Source organism: Salvia splendens, chromosome 16 (assembly GCF_004379255.2).
Source record: "Salvia splendens isolate huo1 chromosome 16, SspV2, whole genome shotgun sequence".
Classification (NCBI taxonomy): domain Eukaryota; kingdom Viridiplantae; phylum Streptophyta; class Magnoliopsida; order Lamiales; family Lamiaceae; genus Salvia; species Salvia splendens.
In genome coordinates this window covers 1,268,883-1,288,809 of record NC_056047.1, presented here as the reverse complement: position 1 = coordinate 1,288,809, position 19,927 = coordinate 1,268,883, and the positions used below count along the sequence as shown (strand labels likewise).

Sequence of the window (19,927 nt, the reverse complement as noted above, 5' to 3'; positions counted from 1 at the left end):
TAAACGGCATGCCTTGATGCTAAGTCCCTTTCATTGGGCATGAGGATTCCAATAATTGATATTATTGTTACAAGATACATGTGTTTAGGTATATATATTGATTAAGTTGGTGTTCAGGTAGTCAAGATAAATGACATGAGATTATTCGAGACTGAATTGATTGCGATTAATTTTATATATTATCAGAAGCCAAGACTGATAAACCATAACTAATTCTATACAATCAAACAAAATTTTATATATTAAGGAGAATGTCAAGACTAAGTGGCATGCCCTATCTATGCAATCAAACAAAATTCACAAGACTCATTCATATCTAAACTAATCCATAGATTAAGTATTGGACACTTTACATATTTACACAACTGAACAACACTCACAATACTAAATCTGATCTAATCCATCAAACCGAACAACCGCTAAATGTTACACATGGGAAGACCAAACACATTAGTCATTTATGCCAATGAACTGATAAACATCCTCACGCCTTTGCTTCAGAATAGGAAGGCTCTCCCTAGCAACATAAAAACGACTTAGTAAATAAGAGTAAAAAAGGGGGGAGGGAGAGAGAGGAAAAACTAGAATAGTATCCGACTCGTTACCTAGTGATCCGAACCACAGAATAATCAACTTTGGAAACAATAACCGACTCATCATGCCCTACTGTGGCGACAATCTCACCCAACTGATCAGAATTGAAAGCAAACAACAAAATTACCTCTTCTTTCTACAAGCTCTTGATCACTACACAGCAAATAGAGAGTTTTTTGATCTAGTACCGGATTAACAAGAGTAGAATGGCCCCATATCGGGTAAGAACCAGCAGAATCACGGGAGGTGAGCAAGTAGCAACGAAAAGCTGAGACGACACAATCATAGAGGGTTCGTTTCAAGCATGAGCGGAAACAGTTTTTTAAATCAAAATTGGGAATTCTTAGAAATTTCCGTTTCAGTAGTGGTGGCGGCGTGGGGCTTCGGCCCACCCTGGCACCCAACCAAAAACACAGCAGTTTCAGGAGAAAGACCGAAATTTTCATTTAAAAATTAGCATAAGCATATGTAAGATCAGCTGATCAAGTATACCTGGTTATCTACTGCCCTGAAAGTTCCAAGAATCGATTGGTAAGTGCATGGAAATAGGAAGATGAAACATGATAAAAGAGAACACGGGAATACTTGCCTTGCTTGTTGCTCGAGTTCCCAAAGTGCTTCGCCAGTGCTAATGTTGAAAGCTCCAGGGTAGCAAATTAAATGAGCACCTAATCATATCACACAGATCAAGAATATGGAAACTAAACAAATAAATAGTTAAGAAACTGGTTTAATTTCAGTAATTAGAGAAAAATATATATTGGGAGGGAGATGGAAAACCAACCTCTGTCCCTGTACAGCATAGCAAGCTCAGGGAAACGAATATCATGGCAAATGCCAATTCCAATACGACCAACATCTACAGAGAGAGAGGTATAGCATTCAGTTTTGATTTCATTTAACTACTGTAGCAAAATTAATTTAAAATTTCAATCAAACCAGTGTCAACTATTGTAGGATCAGATCCAGCTGCAAATGTATCCGACTCGCGGAATGTAATATCCCCTTCGATGTTAATATCAAACAAATGTATCTGCAAGCAATTATCACGCGGCCATCTCAACATTGTGTTTCCAAAGAGTCCTATATTAGATCGTCTAACTGTTGAGGTATTTTTTGAGTTCGAGATTTTGATATGGTAGGAGAAGCTTATACACCAAAATCCTCTTACAAAATTCTAGTTTTGCACATAAACTATATAAAATCCAGTCTATAAATATACGAAATTTCAATTTTTCAAAATTTTTAGCAGGATCTTAGCAGAGGACGTTGACTATGAGTGAAACATTTTCGTTTCATCATGTCGTTCCGGCCTCCACATTTGCTTAAATCTACGAGAAGAATGAAAACAACTGAAGCGGAATTTATAGTTTATATGCCAAATCGTGTGAAAGTTCACGTATTTTGATGCAATTCCCTCTATCAATATAGTCTAAATATGCCTGTCAAGTGTATAATAAGGTAGAGAAATCAAGGGATTCTTACTTTTCTGTGCTTAGCTAACAATTCTCCGTTGCTTGAGAAGACACAACAAGTGTTGTACAACCGATCACCACTCCGTTCAGAAACCGAACCTCCAACAACAGTTATCTTCTGTTCACGAGCAACTTGCGACATCGTTTTAAACGAAGAAGCACTTTCTTCGTCCTCAAAATTCTCAGCAAATAGCGCGATGAAATCACTCGAATTAGGGCAGTTCCACAGCTCCTTGAACATAATGGTGGAGATTAGTTTTGAAGGGGAACAAATTAGCATAAAACGAGATGAATCGAGCGTTGAAATTACAGGTAAAACTACTAATTTGGCGCCTTGTTTGGAAGCGTACTCGATCGAGCTTCGTGCTTTCTCGTTGTTGACTTTTTTATCTGAGGTGACTGATAACTGACACAGCCCAATCTTCAACTGCGGTTGATCATAGAAAATAAGAAGATCACAATTTATGTTAATGGAAGGCGCGCAATTGTTAATTTTATTTTACACTAGCTACTATCAATTTTAATGTTTACCTTACTGGTTATGTTAAGAGTAATTCTCTCAACAAGGAACGATCGGCGACGAGTAGTCGACGAAGGAAGAACGAGTTGTGGACGTCTTAGGCTCTCCCCAAGATCAGCTCCAATTAAGGTTTGCAACAAGGAAAAGATACGCAAAAAGTAGGGTAAATATTATGTATTTCTTGATTGATTAAAGAGAATACAATAACCCTATTTATAATAAGCAAAAGATATGAAAGGATACACTAAATCAATGACAAACTAACTAAGAGAGATTTGGGGCTATTCATAGAGATATTCTCGTATCAGGTTTCCTGCATCCTCGGTTGATGATGAATCGTGATATTAGCTTGATGAACTAACGATCTCCGTCGCTGAGTCGCCGCCGGTAAACACCGCCTGCGTCGTCAATTACAAAGAGCGCAACTTGCAGAGAGGAAATGATGGGGGCGGGTAGGGGAGGTTGACGTGCGGAATTTTAAAATTTTATTTTTATTTAATTTTATGTTTATTTTTTCATTTTAAATCATTATAATTTATTTATAATAGTTTCTTTCAATTTTAATTTAGTATAATTGGTAGTATATTTTTTTTATTTTTGTTATATATTTATTTTAAATCTAATGGAGATGATGCACATAATGAATTTATTTTTATGAAAATACCATTTGCAATTGCAATGATATTGGAGGGAGAAACGAACATAAATCGTGGATTGATAGATGAATAAGAATGTACAATCGCTGAAGTGACAAAACGCTTTCTGGGTTCAAATTTAGATTCTCACATTACATTTTAATCTCTACAGAATATTCGCGGACATAATCTAACTACTGATATCCCCAAAACAGAGGAAGTTACTTCCTTTTCCTTTTCTCGACCCCGCTATTTCTTGGGTCGTTTCTAACGGAAGCAGATCCGTACTGCATTGGCGATGGAGCCTGCGGAGGGGTAGGAGGGATGCTGGAAGCAGCAGCTGGGATGGTAGTCGGTGGCAATGCCGGAGGGGCTGCAGAAGCTGGGGTTGCACTAACGGAAGATTCTGGAAGTGGCTTCGGTAGAATGTGCTTCAACCTGTTGCTTCTGTAGTTTTTCCAGAAGTAAAACTGTTGTCTGTGCGCCAACTCCTACAACCAAGCACGGAATGGGTAATTGCGATTAGAACCTATAACAGATTTGTCTATACTAGGAGTTGAAAAGGCAATCTTTTCGCGAACAACTTCCTCTTTTGCATTGGAGAATAGATCCATGAAAGTAGAGTATGAAATTCAATACCTTGTTTGCAGGATGCGCCATTGCGTTTCTGAAGTTGGCGAATTTCTGCAGAAGCTCGAGAAAGAAGAGGCAATGAGGATACCTAAAAAAATCATCAAAAAATCATGAGTGCATCTGATATATAAACTGGAATATAAAGCGCGAAACTGACAAGCACGTTATGTTTCCTTACTGCTAATGAAGACAATACAATGCATACAAAAGTGGAAAGGACATAAGATAAGTGGAGACTTGAACTTGGAGATGTATGGAGTACTTACATAATGAACTTTAAGTACTCGGGTCTTTGCCAATATTGAAGATATTTCAGGTATCCGATAAACGCCTCATCTTCAAAGTACCTGTTTTGAGCTAAATCTGCACTGGAATGAAGGCATAAATCAAATAACCGAGCCCAGCTATAACTATAACACATAAATCAAACCTAGTGCAACCAACACATAAAGAGATAGGGGGCCAGAAAAGTCATAAAACGATATCAGATGTAGTGACAATAACTCATTTTTTTCTAAGATACACCAACATCTAAGCAACAAGATAATGGCTAATGCAAAGTAGCATACTACTAGTATGTAGTGTCACTGCCATCAATTAAAAGTTGTGAAGGAGGGAGTGAACCAAGTTACGGAAAACTGCAGCATATATGGAAATACGTAGCATATCTAATCAGAGAAGCATATTACTAAAGGCAATGAAATCTTTTATGCACCAACAAATGAATAACAAAGATTCTCTACAGATCAAATTCCTAGCATAATTTCCAACAAAATCTCAATTTGCATCAAACAGATACCCTATTGCCAAAAACTTTCCAAGATATCCGATCCCTCTGAAAATTTAGACAAACAGAGTAGAAAGACGTAAAAAACTAGGATTTTAAAACCGCAGTCCCAAGCATTTATGGGATCAAAACCATTTTACAATCACTTGAGAGACGTTATCCATTTATTACATATTCTCGTATACAGCCTCTGTGCAACGCCCCCTTCTGTTGCATTTCTTCGAGCACCTTGTTCGCTTGATCAAACTCTACCTTCACTCCAGATAAAAGGCCTCTCAAACTAACCACATCAGTCGACCTAAACCCATCTAAACATAAAAAATCCAGCTTTCTATAACCACAATCAATTCACCCTCGTCCTCAGTCATATTCGGTAACAGCTTCGAATATCATACAAAAGAGCAAAATCAGCTCCCAATCACTCCTCGCACTACCCAAAATCATCTGTCCCCTCGTTTAATTTTTAGTTATAGCTTCGAATTTCATATAGGCGGTGCATTTCTGCTACCTTTTCCACACAACAAGAGAATAGACCCAACAACTTCTCCAGCTACAAATTCAGTGTTCCAATTAGAAATGGCAAGCGCGAAAGAATTACGTACAATGTATATAGGTGGGATTAGCAAGGCACTGGACGAATTCAAGCTCAAGCAAGAAGCGCTGGCGGCCATCATCTGGATCCTTGTACACATTTTTGGGCCTGTAATCCAACAAATTTTCATCAAATATGCGCCGGCCGAAAAATTTGGAGCAAAAATAAATTAGGGGGCTTACAGCGACGGAGGATCTGTTGCTTCGATAGAATCGGACGCCATGGCTGAGCTTCTAGTGGATTGTGTTAGGGTTTATAACTCATAGAGCTAGTCTCGTCGATAGTAATTTCCCCCATTTTTTCGATTGTTTTCCCCTTTCTATCGATTTTCGAGAATAGATAGATTTTTTTTATTTCGTTAAATTTTTATAAAAACTGACAAAAATATAAAAATTTGAAAAATACTTTGTCCTGTGGTTATATGATACAGTTACTTGCAATTAAGGAATCGATAATAATTTTATGGATAATAAAAAAGTGACACTCCGATACTAAATTTCATTTCCGGAAAATGTTTGATGAAATGCTTGATCAAAGTTTTTTTTCTAATTAAACCTACCTAAATAGCAACAGAAATCTACGTGGACATTAAAATGAATCCATCTGGATGCCACGTCGACTTCATTATCAGATTGACTGTTACCTGAAACCACGTTTATGGAATCAATTTCAGAGCATATTCATCAATGCTACCAACAATCTTACAAGCAAAAAATCTCATGGTTCAAACTAAGGATTTCATTTTGCATATTCTCGATGTGCTGATCCTGTGAAACTCATCATCAAGAGCATGTATAACTGTCCTAATATGCGTCTCTGAGCTAAGAATCAAATCTTAGTCTCCTTGCGGTTGATGCTCAGAAACTGTTCGATATAATGACCAAAGACTGGATCTTTGTACGCAACTTATTTTCAGCCATGGGTATGACTTCCTTTTTTTAGCTTCCGGAACTATGATATGGCTTCCACTTAGATTCATTTCTAGCTCCGTGTAGAATTCCTTATGCTATTTCATTTATCTTTCCACTCAAAATTACTTTGATCAAGCATTTCGTCAAACAATTTCTGTGCATAAAATTGCAACATGTGTGCTGGTTATATATTAATGCTATAGCTTCTGTGTAATTTTTCTCCAACTATTTCATAGATTTGATTGGAATTGATTGTATTCTTGGGAATTAGAGAAATGTAATTTAATCACATGAAGATGATAATATGTGGATTATTGTTGTCGTCCTAGTCCCTGTATCTTTTATACCGACAACTATTCATGCTTTTTCTTATGAAAGTTACTCCCTCCGTGTGTGAATAGGTGTCCCATTCTTATGTTGCATGAGTTTTAAGAAATGTTAAGAAAAGTGGGGGGAAGAATATTAGTGGAATAGGGGTCCACTTGTATATATTAGTTTTAAATAATATGTGAGTGGAGCGAGTTATAGTAATTATGAACCGAGACTTCTATTCGCGGACGGACCAAAATGAAAAAACGAGACTCCTATTCACTGACAGAGGGAGTAATGAATTGCAACTATGAAAGAAACAATACAGTTTCAATTATTGAGTTAAACAATGAAATCACAAGAGCTGTTGCTGCACCTGTAACAATCATAATAGATAATTTGTACATAGTAAAATCCTTCACATTCATATTTAATGTAAAACAAATAGTAGTACTTTAAGTGAATTAAACATAACACAGCACAATGTAATGAACGAACTAATGATCTAAAACAGATAATTTCCCTAAATCAACTGCCTTCAAGTCCCCTTTTGCGATCATGCCTTTCCCGCAGAAATTGTAACAAATGAAGAAGTTGCATAATGCACAGTAAAATCCTTGAAGTTCATAATTATTAATATGACAAATGTTGCAGCGGCGTTTTGTGGTGAGAAGTTGAAAGGTGAGAGGGTGTGGATGGGTTTCTTCATTCACATCATATTCCTGACCCATCTTGATGTTTCTATACTCTCCGGATGTAGTTATAAAGCATCGTGGATGGAAGGATACATCGCAGGGGCGGCAGTGATACATCCAACTCCTGGGATTCATTTGTGTTTCGCATTGATCGCAGTAGAAATCGCCAGGACGATTGACAGTGGCGTCGTACGTTAACAGCAGCGGGTGTTGCTCGTCCCATCTACGGCTGCTGACTGATGCCAGCAGCACAGCGCATCTGACATGCACAATGAAATCGCATGAGCTGTTGCAGCACCTGTAACAATCATAATTGACTACGTGTTGGCCACACGTAGCTGCACACGACAAGCTCCATCGGTTGATATCTCTGCCTAGATCCGACTGGGTCACATGCTTGAGGAGATGTCGCGGGTGAGCTGCGTGATGTATGGTATCCGGCATACAAGCACACTTGATATCGACTTCGAAGTCGCACGCTGTACAACTGTAAAACAGCCCATTCATAGGATACTCACACACACTGCAAGTTTCGTAGTTCCAAGGTTGATGTTTGTCACAAGATTGGAGAACAAGCTGGTGATCATCGTGTTGGTGGAGTGGAAGTGAGTAGAGTTGAGGCGGCAAGTGAAAGCAAGCCAAGTGAAGATTGTATTTGCATTCACTGCAACTCATATAGTAGTATGATGATGATGATGATGATGATATAGGAGTGATGCACCCATCGCATATCAATTCCCATCTCACTCCATAGTTCTCCTCGTCTTCTTCTTCTCCTAGGATTTGAGGGTGTTGAGATGTGGATGAGACTAAAGTGAGGTGATGTTGGTGATGAAGGAACTTATATTTCATATTCACCAACTCATCCTCTTCATCAAAAACAGCAGTAGCAGGGATGAGGAAGGGTGGTATCAATGTTCCTACTTCTCCTCCTCTTTGTCTCATCACAAACGGTGTAACTAGTTCCACGGCCACCTCATTCATTGGAAGACGGACTATGTCTTTCCCGATGGATGCACTTGCATAATAGTAAAACAATAATAATTTAGGAGTACTTACTACAAAGTAATGACATGAATGATGTAAAAATAAATCATACTCAGTGAGGGGAGGCGGCGGCTTGTTGAAGGCACATTTGATGTGGACAATAAACCTACATATTTGACAATGATATATCCAATATTTGAGCAGCAAAGCTTTGCTGCACACATCACACTTGTAATTATATTTGATATATTCAGGTGGGATGTATGAAGAGAGAGACAGAGAGTGATGATGGTCTTCCCTTTTGAGAGTTTGAGGCAATGAAGCACATCTCACATGGATCCAATATTGGCAATCACCCTTGATACATGTGTAGGAGCTTCCCCTGCTTGTGATGCCGCAAGCGTCACACTTGAAGGAACATCTTCTCCTCCACAGCTTCAATTCATGTTCGGGGTGATTTGCATCGACCACGCCCTTGTCGTGCGCGCACATAAGGTGCACCTGGTATCCACATCCCGAGCTTGTACATTTGTAACCAATGCTATAAATAATACCTTCGCAGATAAGACACCTAAATAATTCTTGACTGTGGCGTTGGCTGAGTATGTGTTGAGTGTGCAATGGATGTCGTATCTCTCTCGCCATCGCTGAACATTCTTCGTGTAATAGCTCCGAATACTCGCATCCCGGGATGCTGCACCCATAAGCTTGCTCTCCGCTACTAAATGAACGTTCACAACCATAACATCTATCGCTTCCAGTGGTATCCACCAGAGTAAGTGGATGCTTGTGGCTCCAATGATCAATCATCTCCTTCTCCTCATCCTCCATCTCTATCTTTTTTTCTATCGCACTCATTAATTATGTGTTTTGTTTGTAGTAGTAACTAGTTTTGGAAATAATATGACATGCTAAGTATCCCATCTCTAAAAACCTTTTATAGCCAACATTTAAAATCAAACAAAACTTCCGACCACAGCAAAGAATATTCTATCACTCAACTATCACATCACTCAAAGAATCTCTCCCTCTTTCTTTGGCATTTTGTCTTTGTCTTTTTCATGTAATCACTCAATCTTCTTTTTTGTTGAAAAAGAGGAATACTATGACAGTATCAGTAAGTAAGACTTGGCGAGTAAAATTTCTACTCACTCCGTCCCCAAAGAGTATGAACATTTAGTTCTGCATGAGTTTTAATAATAATTGAAAAAGTAAAAGAGAGATAGAAAGACAATTTTTTTTAAATATTATTAGTGGATAATGAATCTCACGTCATTAAAGTGAGAGAAGTTTACAAATTAGAAAATTCATGTATTTTTTCAGTGATGGACTAAAAAGAAAATAGATCACTTTTCATGGATGGATGGAAGGAGTATCAAATTATCAATTATATCAATCCAATTGTAAAGCGCGACAGAGAATTTTGTGTTGATCAAGTAAATATTCTAATTTAGTGGTTAGGATTGAATAGAGTCATGGAGAGTAAAATTATAATATTAAAGGCTATTAAGTAGTTTAATATATCAAAAGACAATTAATTAGAGTAGTAAATAACATTAAATAACGTTTAATCTTTGCTAAATGGAATAGAAGAATCATAGTAGTACAAAACTTCGCGACTAATTAATTCAATAACATAATCTCCTTTTATCTCTTTGTCTTTTGCTTTCCTAAAAGTTTGTATTTGTCTTTTGTTTTCTCTTTCTCCTTTTCTTTCCCTTTTCTCTTTAATTTATCTTTTGCTTTTCTCACGACTTGAATTTCTCTTTTGCTTTTGCTTTTGGATTCAGCTCACTGATCTTTTGCATATCTTATTGCTATTGAAAGTCATTATTGCTTATATTTTATAGTACTAATAAATTATATGTTGTACAGAGTACTACTAATAGAGGCAAAAATTAATCATATTTAAATATTACTAACTTTATAAAATACTAGTCAATTATTTCATATTCATAACTTTGGATAATTTTCTCAATTGTCTCATAACCAAAAAAATTGGTGTCCTTTGTCTTCATTTTTAGTATATACTCCCTCCGTCCGTGAATATGAGTCTCATTTCTTTTCATCACGAGTTTTAAGAAATGCTAAAAAAAGTGGGTGGAAAAAAGTTAGTGAAATATGGACTCCACTTGTATATATTAATTTTAAATGATATGTGAGTAGAATGAGTTGGTGGAATGTGAGACCTTTTACCATTTATAGAAATAATGAACCAGGATTCTTATTCGCAGACGGACCAAAATGGCAAAACAAGACTCCTATTCGCGGACAGAGGAAGTAGTCATATTTGGGCAATTTTTTCTATAAGAGTGTCCAAATATAGACTTACAAGACAAAAAATTGCTAAATAAATAGCAATAGAGCTTGCAAGGCGGCGCCACTCCATTGCAAATGCCCTCATATTAATTTAATCTGCAGGAAAATATTTAAACACTATCAAACTTTTGTAATATTATCCTACACACCTACAATGAATACTGTATTTGTGCAAAGGTACACCACCATGGGCCAAATCCAAGCTGGTGATAGTATTGGATGCATGTATATATTTACTCAAAATGAATCGTTTTTTATGAAACTCTCAATCAAACCCAAACAGCTTGGAGTATCTATATTCAAAAATCAACACCCAATACTTTCATAGCATAAGTACGCATTAAACAAGCATTGAGATTATAGAGAAAAATTAAAAACGTACGCATTAAAACAAAACATGTTTAATAGATAACGATTTTTGGTATTTCCAACACAAAATAAAATCCTAACAAATATCTATCTAAATGGATGTTAATTAGAAGCTATTTGCGACAAGTAAATAAACATAGTGATGAACCCAAGCCGCATCAAGAAGTTGCATTAGGCCCGGACCCGGTTGTCCAATAGTATATAGTACGCAACGGCAGCCTGCACCATAGTTGAGGCCATCATTAACAGTATTGTAAGAATTTTTCATTAAAACTAAAATAATTTCGATTAGAGAGTTGTTAGTTTACATACATTATTTTGTACGTTGGTATGCAGTGAAAGCATAATGAAGCCCTTCGTAAACCCTAACCCAACAACTTTCTCAATGATTTCATAATCAAGCTGCAGCTGCAACGATAATCAAATTGCATATTAATTTTTTTTGAAACTTGTGGTAAACAAAACGGTTAATTAATTTGTTACCGTAGGTTGAGGTGCATTGAGAGCTAAATAGGGAGGAAGATTAGGTTGGAACCAAGGATGGTGTCGTATACCATCAATGGTTATCCTCCTCGAAGGGTCCACCACCAGGATCCTTTCAATCAAATCACGAGCTCCTGCAGACACATGGGTCGGACGAGCGTACGTTGCAGTCTAAAATTGATCATAAGTTAGCTAGGTATATAATGATACATCTCAATTGAAAGCATAATTTAGTACATAAATATATACCGTTATTTTGTTGCATAGTGTGCAAATATTTTGATCATGAAAAGCAAGAGTCCCACAAAGAAGAGAATACAAAATAGCACCACAACTCCAAATATCCACTTCATGACCATAATGCTTCCCAGAAAGAATCTGCCATTTAACTTAACTTAATTAGCCCTAACCCTAACCATAACCCTAACCCTAATCCCTAACCTAAATAAATACAAATATATTTAAAAGAATTAGTAAAAGCAACCTCAGGTGCAATATAGTTTGTGCTTCCACAAGTTGTTCTTAGTAAATTGCCATCCCTCATAATGTTGCTTAATCCAAAATCAGCAATTTTCACGTTGCCTTGTCCATCTAAAAGCAAATTCTCCAACTTAAGGTCGCGATGAACGACATTTTTACTATGGCAATGCTCCACTCCTGCAATAATCTGCTGGAAATATTGTCTAGCCTCGTCTTCTGGCAACCTCCCTTTTCGACTAATGTGATCGAAGAGCTCACCTTGCACCATGTACTCCATGATCATATATATATCTGTTGGTGTGTCTATAAACTCATAGACGCGCACCACATGTTGATGCACACACAATTTCCCTAATTGTATTTCTTGTCTCACTGCATATAACTCACTCACTCTTAGAAACAAAAAAGAAACACTTTTTTCTTTCTAATTTATTAGAAATCTAAAAAAAACAAAGGGTGTGTATATCAGTGGCAAAACCTAAATTTTTATACTAGCGGGCCCAAATTATTGATAAGTAGCTCTGACCTAAGGAGCTACGAGAGAAAGATGGATAAAAAGGAAGAAATATTTATGTCCTTTTCCACTTACTAAGTCATAAATATTATACTTAATTTCACTTGTTATTTCTCATCATAGATAAAATTCAATACACAAAATAATAAACAAATGTATTAAATCTATAATAAAAATATAAAAAAGCAGAGCTTTCTGTGAAATATATATTGTACTAAACTATCAAATTCATGGGCCCCGCCCATACATACGTGGCTTCGCCACTGACACATATTTTATAAATTCATAATTTTTGAACTGAGAAAATCATTATTAAGAATCTAAATAAAAACAAAGGGTATAAATGTGTTATCAATTCATGATCTTTGAAATATATGACATTCTCATGCAACAAGCATTGGAAAATTGGCAATTGCTAACGAAGGGTACATTTTAGCATTAATAAAACAAGTGCAATCTAAATGTTTTTACCCTTTTCTTCAGCTTGCTGACGATTGACGAAGTTACCCTTTTGTTGCATCTCCCGAAGATTAATTACTTTAACAGCTACATAATTTCCCGTCAAAACATGTTGCGCAATTCTGACCTTTGCAAAGGTGCCACGCCCAATCACCTTCCCAACTCTGTAGTTCCTCCCAAGTGGATTGAAAACCTCCATATATATCAGAAACACAAAATTCACGAGATTTGATTTGATTTGAAAATAGAGAGAGTTTGAGCAAATTAGTAATCATGTCACAGACATATTTGTAATGAGTGACATACTATAACCAAGGAAATAAAATACTATGTAATAAAAGAAATAAATCGCAATGATGGAAATATGAAATAATATGAAATCAAATTAAATAATAATAAAAGAAATAAATCGTAATGATGGAAATATGGTTAGGCGGTAGTCACAATTTTTTTCAATCACCTTTATTTTCAAAAGGAAATTAAATTTATAGGCTATAGCGTTCCACTCGTCAACCTAAAATCTTATTTTTTGAGCTTAATTAATTTTGACGTTTGTTAATTATGGTTGATTGTACCGATGATCTTGTCTAATATTTTTTTTTGATTTCTTATTTCCTACTTTAGTTAATAATATAGGTATCAGCTATTACACAAGATTCCAATTTTAATAAAACAAAATATATCATTCCTTATTTATATTATAATTCATATATAAATTAATACGCATAGAACATGAGCTACATCTTGTCAGCCCATTTATTTAAAATTTTATTTTGGCATTTGAGGTTTTGAAATTGGTCTTCACAATATAAAAGAAGATTGTGGGCTCGTATCCATCTTTACTCTCAAGCCCAACAAATCCTACTCCCATCCATTACTTTCATAGAGTTTAATTCTCTCTCCATTCGATTTTATTTTACTACTATAAACGATAAATAAACTTCACATTCACTTATATATTAATACTCCTGTTAAATCTTTTCTAATTTTGAACTCCTTGAAATAAATGTCGCGTACTGGATTTTCAGTTTGTTTATTTATATTCATTGAACATTTTAAATTTGATATTATTTCAGTGATGTATTAAATCTGATATTATTTCAAAATTATCATTCTTCTTCCCTTTTGTCATCCTTCACTTTGTTTCTTTATTTTAATATTAGATTTAATTTTATAAAATTAAATTTTAAATTTTGATTTTAAATATCAATAAATTTTTATTAATTAAAATTATTAATTCATGGACACTATAAATGTTGATTAAAACTATTACTTTTTTTATTTAATATAATATTCAGTTGAATAGAAGAAGTATAGAAAAATAATATTAATAATGATGGAAAAATAACAGTTATTCTAGTTAGCCTTCGTTCGGTTGTTATAATTGCTTGTGATTATATAGTATGAAGTTGACTACAAATTTTATATAGGAGTATTTTGTTTAAATTTTCTAGTTAATTTTGATTATTTTCAAATAAATAAATAAAAATTATATTAGTCTTACATTAGATGCATATTTATTTCAGAATAATCGTGTTATATGATCTATTTATGATTAAAACTATTAAATATTGATTAAAACTAAGTTGGCATCGGCATACCTTATTGATTAAATATTAGACACTATCAAATATTGATTAAAACTATTACTTTTTATTATTTAATAATTTTAATAATTAATAAAATTTTATTGATATTTGAAAATCTAAATTTAAAATAAAATTAAATCTAATATTGAAATAAAGAAACAAAGTGAAGGATGACAAAATGGAAGAAGAATGATAATTCTGAAATAATATCAGATTTAAAATGTTAAAAGTGTAAAAAGACCAGATTGTCCAAACCCTCAAAAGGGTATTTTCGTATAAAAAAATAGCAAAATGACCAATTTCGAGATAAACCCTTAGTCCAGGGTTGTCTGGCGATATTTTTAAAGTCCAGTTACTATAAGCGAGATAAACTCATAATTCATGGACCATTTTTATAGTTCAGTCTATTTTGTAAATAGAAGGTACTGTTAGACAAGGAAACAAATCACACCACAATATCATAAAAAATTATAGAAGGATCCCCAATTGTTAGATATTATTAGATACTGTTAGACAAGGAAACAAATCACACCACAATATCATAAAAGATTATAGAAGGATCCCCAATTGTTAGATATTATTTACCTTGTGGGAAATTGTGTTATTTTAATGTGTATATTATTTCCTAACTTAATGTCTTATTTTGTAATTTTATTTAAAAATAATGCCGAACTATCAAATTTATAGTACTACAATAATATTACACCTTAAAATACTTTTGATATTCCTCAAGCTAATTTTGTATTTTTAGAAAAACTTTATTAATAGTAGTACTTCAGAAACGAGAAACAATTATTGTGAGAGCGTAATCAATCGTCTTATGTTCATTAATAATTGTCAAAGTCGACAAAAAAAAAATGATGGCCTTCTGTTGGAATGGGGTTGAGTTTTATGACCAGTCGGCACACATTTTAAGACTGCCCTCTCCTTTTCTCTCTCTTTCACAAACACACACATCTATATATACTCATTGGATTATATAGATACACATATTCACAACACAAAAAATTTCATGTTCTTGGTATTATTGATTTAGGCACGTGAAAGATAGTCTAATATATAATTATTAAATTCAAATTCCAAAATACTATACTACTAATTTATAAAATGTTGTGAGGATGATTGCAAGCAAATTAAAATTTCATAATTTATTCAAATAATTATTTAAGTTTAAAAGGTTGATATATAGACCTGCAAGTGCTCACATAGTTATGAATCTTACAATTGAAGATACTAATTAAATCATAGGTACAATTTTCAAATCTTAAAATATGATAGATTGTGTGAACACATGTACACTATCAAGAAAAAGTAGCTATTCCAATTTAAATATACACTAGCCCTACTATTGGCCTCTCAATAACCAACAAAAACTTGATTTCATTTCTCAACTTGCACAAAAAAAGACATCATCCATTGCAAAATCATCTTCCCTTTTTTCCCATCTACATCACTTGAGCCACAATAAGTTGTGTATTTTCCTACAAAAGTTGACAAAATCCTAACACCCAACCCCCTATCATGATCTAGGCCTTGTCTGAATACCATTCACTCACTCCACAAAGCAAATGTAGGAGCCTCATGCACCAGTCCAACATCGGGCTCGGCCCGGCCCGAACCACCGAGATCGCACCCCACGTCCACGTACTTCTGTCCCTCCAAGAAATACCCCCGCGAATACCCACCCCCATCTCCGATCACCTGGTCCATCCGGGGCGGGCTCATGTGTGGGCCCGGAGATTCCCCACTCCCCTGTCCCTGGCCTGGTTGCGCGTCATCCTTGGTGGCCCGATTGTCGTCCGGGTTGGCATTCCACATCATGTCAGCAAGCTCCTCAGCTTCGCCTCTCTCCTCGCCATTGGTTATCAACAATGGAGCCTGAGGCGAAGCCGACGAAGCGCAAGAGTTGTAGTCTTCAACGCCCACAAGCCCCGGGTGTTTCGGGGACCGCTTGGCAAGGTCGCCCGCTATCAGGGTCGAGCTCAAGCAGATCCTCTTCACATCATATCTACTTATATCGAAATTTGTGACCGCGCTCGTCCCTCTAAACTTGATCGCGGCAATGTCATAGGCTTCCGCAGCTTCCTCCTGCGTGCCTAAGTAGAATTCAAAATTTAGTTTGCAACTCATTTTTTTTTTCGTAAATCGTAACCATAGGTGAAACACGAGATGTAATATAATATCATATTTTAGTCGGTTCTAAAGTGCGAATTCAAGCCCTACGTGAAACACGAGATGTATTATCGTATTTAGACAGTCGACGATCGTAACAAATAGGCATCATTTGTGACCTAGGGATGCAAACTAAGGAGCATTGTTCAAAGATTCTAGCATTTATGAGACAGGTCCTAAATAAAGCAAGTGTATGACTTATGAGATGAGAGAGCGTTTATTTTTCAATGTGGACTTGTGACTTGTGAGGTACAAGCACTGGAAGCTACAGAAAATAACAGCACACTTACTAAAAGTACCAAGGTACAAGTCCTTATTGCCGGCAACTCTTCCAATTCTGGCTTGCCATCTCCCATGTTGATGATGCCTGCAAACCATAATAAGATTACACCAAACCAAATTGATGTATGCAAGAAACAGACAAAGACCACTCTGGTGGTGTGTCTTAAATTCCATACTACTACTAAATTTATTGAATTTTGAATTATTCAATTATAGTACTATTGTCTATTGTAACTCAACAATGCACATGAATGATTGTTCTTGTTCTTGTTTTTATTCTTGATTGTTACATAGGATCATTGCAACAAAAAATATCAGAAATTTTTGCAAACCACCTTGTTACTCCCCTGTACATCGATGCCCCTCTCGAGAATCCGCTGCTCTTCCTGCAAAATAGACAAGAAATCAAAATCGAACCCGAAAACGTGAAAACCATGTCATGGAAATGCATCAAACCTTCTCAAATGGGCTACAAATTCTTGCCTAGTCATGCTCTTCATGTCCTCGAGCTCCCTCTCATAGTCGCTTAGCTGATTCGCGTATGATTTTGTTACACGAACAATCATAAAACACAAACAAAACGTAAGGAGAAACTACACATACTGGGAAATTTATGTGAGTGGTTGGTCCCCAATATTTCAAGGCAGCAAGATCATAAGCCCTAGCAGCTCTCTCTTCTTTATCATACCCCCCTATGTAAAAACACGAAAAACGTCACAAACACAAACACGAACATTTCCACAAGCACACAAAAATACTCTAATGCTAAATTCAATTGCAGAGACAGCATGATCTTACCAAGGTACACTATTTTTTCGCGGAAATGAAACCGGAAATAGAACAAAACCAGAGTTAGTCCAAATCAAAACCAAGAATGCTAGTACAACATTGTGAAAGTGAAATACATATTCATAGGCATAAATTTTTTTAAAAAGATCAAATTTTGTTCACCTTGCCTTCCTTTTCTTGTCTGCCCTTCCTTTCTACAACTATTGTCCCACAAATGAGCTTCATATCTACCCGTCCATCGATGCCTAAAACACATTTTTTGTTCCATAAATAACTAAATAAAAACAATTAACCCCAAAAATTAATAAATTGATTAGAGATCAAATCATTCTTTGAAATTAGTTAAAAATTCTAACAATACAAAAATAAACTGATTAAAGATCCAATTTTGTTTCTAATTTTGTTCTGCCAGTTGATCTTTTCCTACAACACATTTATCTTTCTCCATAAATTACTAAATAACAATAATTAACCCCCAAAAAATGAATATATTGATTAAAGATCAAGTCTAAGTTTAAAATTAGATAAAAAAAATTCAAAAAATTAACTCAGAAAAGTTTAAAAACTGATTAAAGATCAAATTATTTCTTCTAAATTTTGAATAAAATCAGATAAAATCTCTACCTAGTAACGCCGCGATACTGAGAAGTTCTCTGCCCAAAGGTATCAATCGATTTTCTCGGCACGGCCTCCTTCGCCGCCCCGGACTTCGCCACCGCCCGTTTCTTCCCCTCCGCCACCGCTTGCAGCGGCGCCACCACCTGAGAGCTCGGATGCACGGTCAGAGAAAGAGCCTGAAGATCGCCGCCCTCCGCCGCCGGCTTCTCCAGCCATGTCTTGAGCCCTCCACCGCCGCCGCCGCCGCCGCCGCCGTACTGATACGGCGGGTAAAACAGAGGCGGGTTGTTGAAGCCTTCTTCCCTCTTCTGATCATCGAAATTTGGCGGCATGTTCATGTTGATCTCCCCTGGTTCATTTTGAGGTGAATTTGAGTAGCAACCGCCCAAGAAATCTTCGAATTTTGGGACTTCTTCTTCATTTGGGTTTGATCCATTCATCTCATTGTCATATCTCCAATCTAAAAATAGCCAAAACAATTTTAAAAGATAAAAAAATCAAGATATATATGTATCATAAAATTGCAATCTTGAAGCTTTCTCCAATCTACAAATATCCCAAGTATTTTTGTAGAAAAAGTACGATTTTCAAAAATCAAGAAATACTATATGAAAGCTTAAAATGCAGTCTTGAAATTTGAGAAATGTGAAATAAAATCCAATTTCCAATAGTAATACAAAATGGAGCTTAAAAATGCAATCTTGACATCTGAGAAAGGTGACATACAACCAATCTCCAACATACAAATAGCCCAAGAATTATTTGTTTTTAAATACTAAGAAAATTAAAAATAAGGAAACTTAAAAATGCAATCTTGAAATTGAAGAGAAAGGTGACAAATGTATACAATTCTCAGAGCGCAAAGGCATAGCTGGAATATGAGGAGGCAAGCAACCGCTTCCACCGCCGCCGCCATTGTTGTCCTCCGCCGCCGCTTCGGCGCCGCTATCTCCGCCGCCAACCCTGAGGTGGGGCGTGAGGGAAAACCCCAACCAATTACTCATACTATTTGAATAAAGAGTTTTTGTTTTTCTCTCAAATTCCTTGCTTTCTCAAACTACGTTTGTTTGTGGGGTTGGAGAAAAGCTCAAACTTCAAAGCTGAAGGAGAGAACGGATACACACACTAGATATTTAGGGGATGATTTGTGAATATGTCATCTAGAACACAACCCATACACCTCATGCAAAAAGGAAGTGTTTTTTTATTATTTCTTTATTGAATTGTTTATGTAATTTTATTGAATAATATCATCGGCCTCGGCTACATCTCTCTTGTTTCTCTCTCCTGTTCCGAGCAATTCTGAAACATGAAACCTCGTTTTTCGTTCCTCTCTCTGAGGTTTTTGCAGGTTTTTGTGGTTAAGAGGAGGGACACGATCAGATGGGTCGCGGGTGCATGTGCCTTTTCTTGGACTCGAGTTGTTTTGATTCCAATCATTCTATTGGTCCGAAATCGCAGCTATATTTACGTCGATATTTTAATGATATTTTTAATGCAATGCACCGATTTGAATAATTAGACTGACCTGTGTTGTCAATTATCCATCAACTTTTTATTTTTATATTTTTAGCGTAAGAGCATCTACTATAGGTGAAAGGGCGGACGGCTTGGAGGGATCGACGAGGGGGCGATCTATAGTGGCTGGAACGTCTGCCCCGGGGCGAATGATTCAGAGTGGGCGGACGAGGTACCGGCGGGAAGGGGGCGAGGAC

The 19,927-nt window shown here is 36.0% G+C and overlaps 4 protein-coding genes and 1 pseudogene across 5 annotated transcripts; all 5 read right to left on the bottom strand.

Moving 5' to 3' along the window:
- Positions 1-218: 218 nt before the first annotated feature.
- Positions 219-2,759, bottom strand: LOC121771889 (annotated as a pseudogene).
- A 529-nt stretch (positions 2,760-3,288) lies between these two features.
- Positions 3,289-5,575, bottom strand: LOC121770022 (mediator of RNA polymerase II transcription subunit 31-like). Its single transcript, XM_042166814.1, has 5 exons — positions 5,419-5,575; positions 5,247-5,344; positions 4,124-4,220; positions 3,864-3,945; positions 3,289-3,715 (listed from the first exon to the last, which is right to left on the bottom strand). The coding sequence occupies exons 1-5, from the start codon at positions 5,457-5,459 to the stop codon at positions 3,446-3,448; spliced, it is 588 nt and encodes a 195-aa protein (XP_042022748.1). The 5' UTR covers positions 5,460-5,575; the 3' UTR covers positions 3,289-3,445.
- Positions 5,576-6,832: 1,257 nt separating this feature from the next.
- LOC121770608 lies at positions 6,833-9,023 on the bottom strand. The gene is made up of 2 exons (XM_042167365.1): positions 8,251-9,023; positions 6,833-8,169 (listed from the first exon to the last, which is right to left on the bottom strand). Exons 1-2 carry the CDS (start codon positions 8,994-8,996, stop codon positions 6,954-6,956), a joined length of 1,962 nt encoding a protein of 653 aa, XP_042023299.1. The 5' UTR covers positions 8,997-9,023; the 3' UTR covers positions 6,833-6,953.
- Positions 9,024-10,842: 1,819 nt separating this feature from the next.
- LOC121771888 (SNF1-related protein kinase catalytic subunit alpha KIN10-like) lies at positions 10,843-12,961 on the bottom strand. Its single transcript, XM_042168782.1, has 6 exons — positions 12,775-12,961; positions 11,794-12,161; positions 11,559-11,687; positions 11,310-11,480; positions 11,139-11,234; positions 10,843-11,045 (listed from the first exon to the last, which is right to left on the bottom strand). The coding sequence occupies exons 1-6, from the start codon at positions 12,959-12,961 to the stop codon at positions 10,998-11,000; spliced, it is 999 nt and encodes a 332-aa protein (XP_042024716.1). The 3' UTR covers positions 10,843-10,997.
- Positions 12,962-15,640: 2,679 nt separating this feature from the next.
- On the bottom strand, positions 15,641-19,896 carry LOC121772711 (AP2-like ethylene-responsive transcription factor AIL1). Of its 2 annotated transcripts, none has more exons than XM_042169907.1 (9): positions 19,060-19,896; positions 18,219-18,672; positions 17,757-17,839; positions 17,604-17,612; positions 17,409-17,497; positions 17,262-17,335; positions 17,141-17,191; positions 16,814-16,890; positions 15,641-16,447 (listed from the first exon to the last, which is right to left on the bottom strand). In XM_042169907.1, the coding sequence occupies exons 1-9, from the start codon at positions 19,214-19,216 to the stop codon at positions 15,900-15,902; spliced, it is 1,542 nt and encodes a 513-aa protein (XP_042025841.1). In that variant the 5' UTR covers positions 19,217-19,896; the 3' UTR covers positions 15,641-15,899. The 2 variants fall into 2 exon arrangements, with proteins under 2 accessions (XP_042025841.1, XP_042025842.1); XM_042169908.1 differs by having other exon boundaries at positions 16,290-16,439; positions 16,823-16,890; positions 19,060-19,893.
- Between the last annotated feature and the right edge of the window lie 31 nt (positions 19,897-19,927).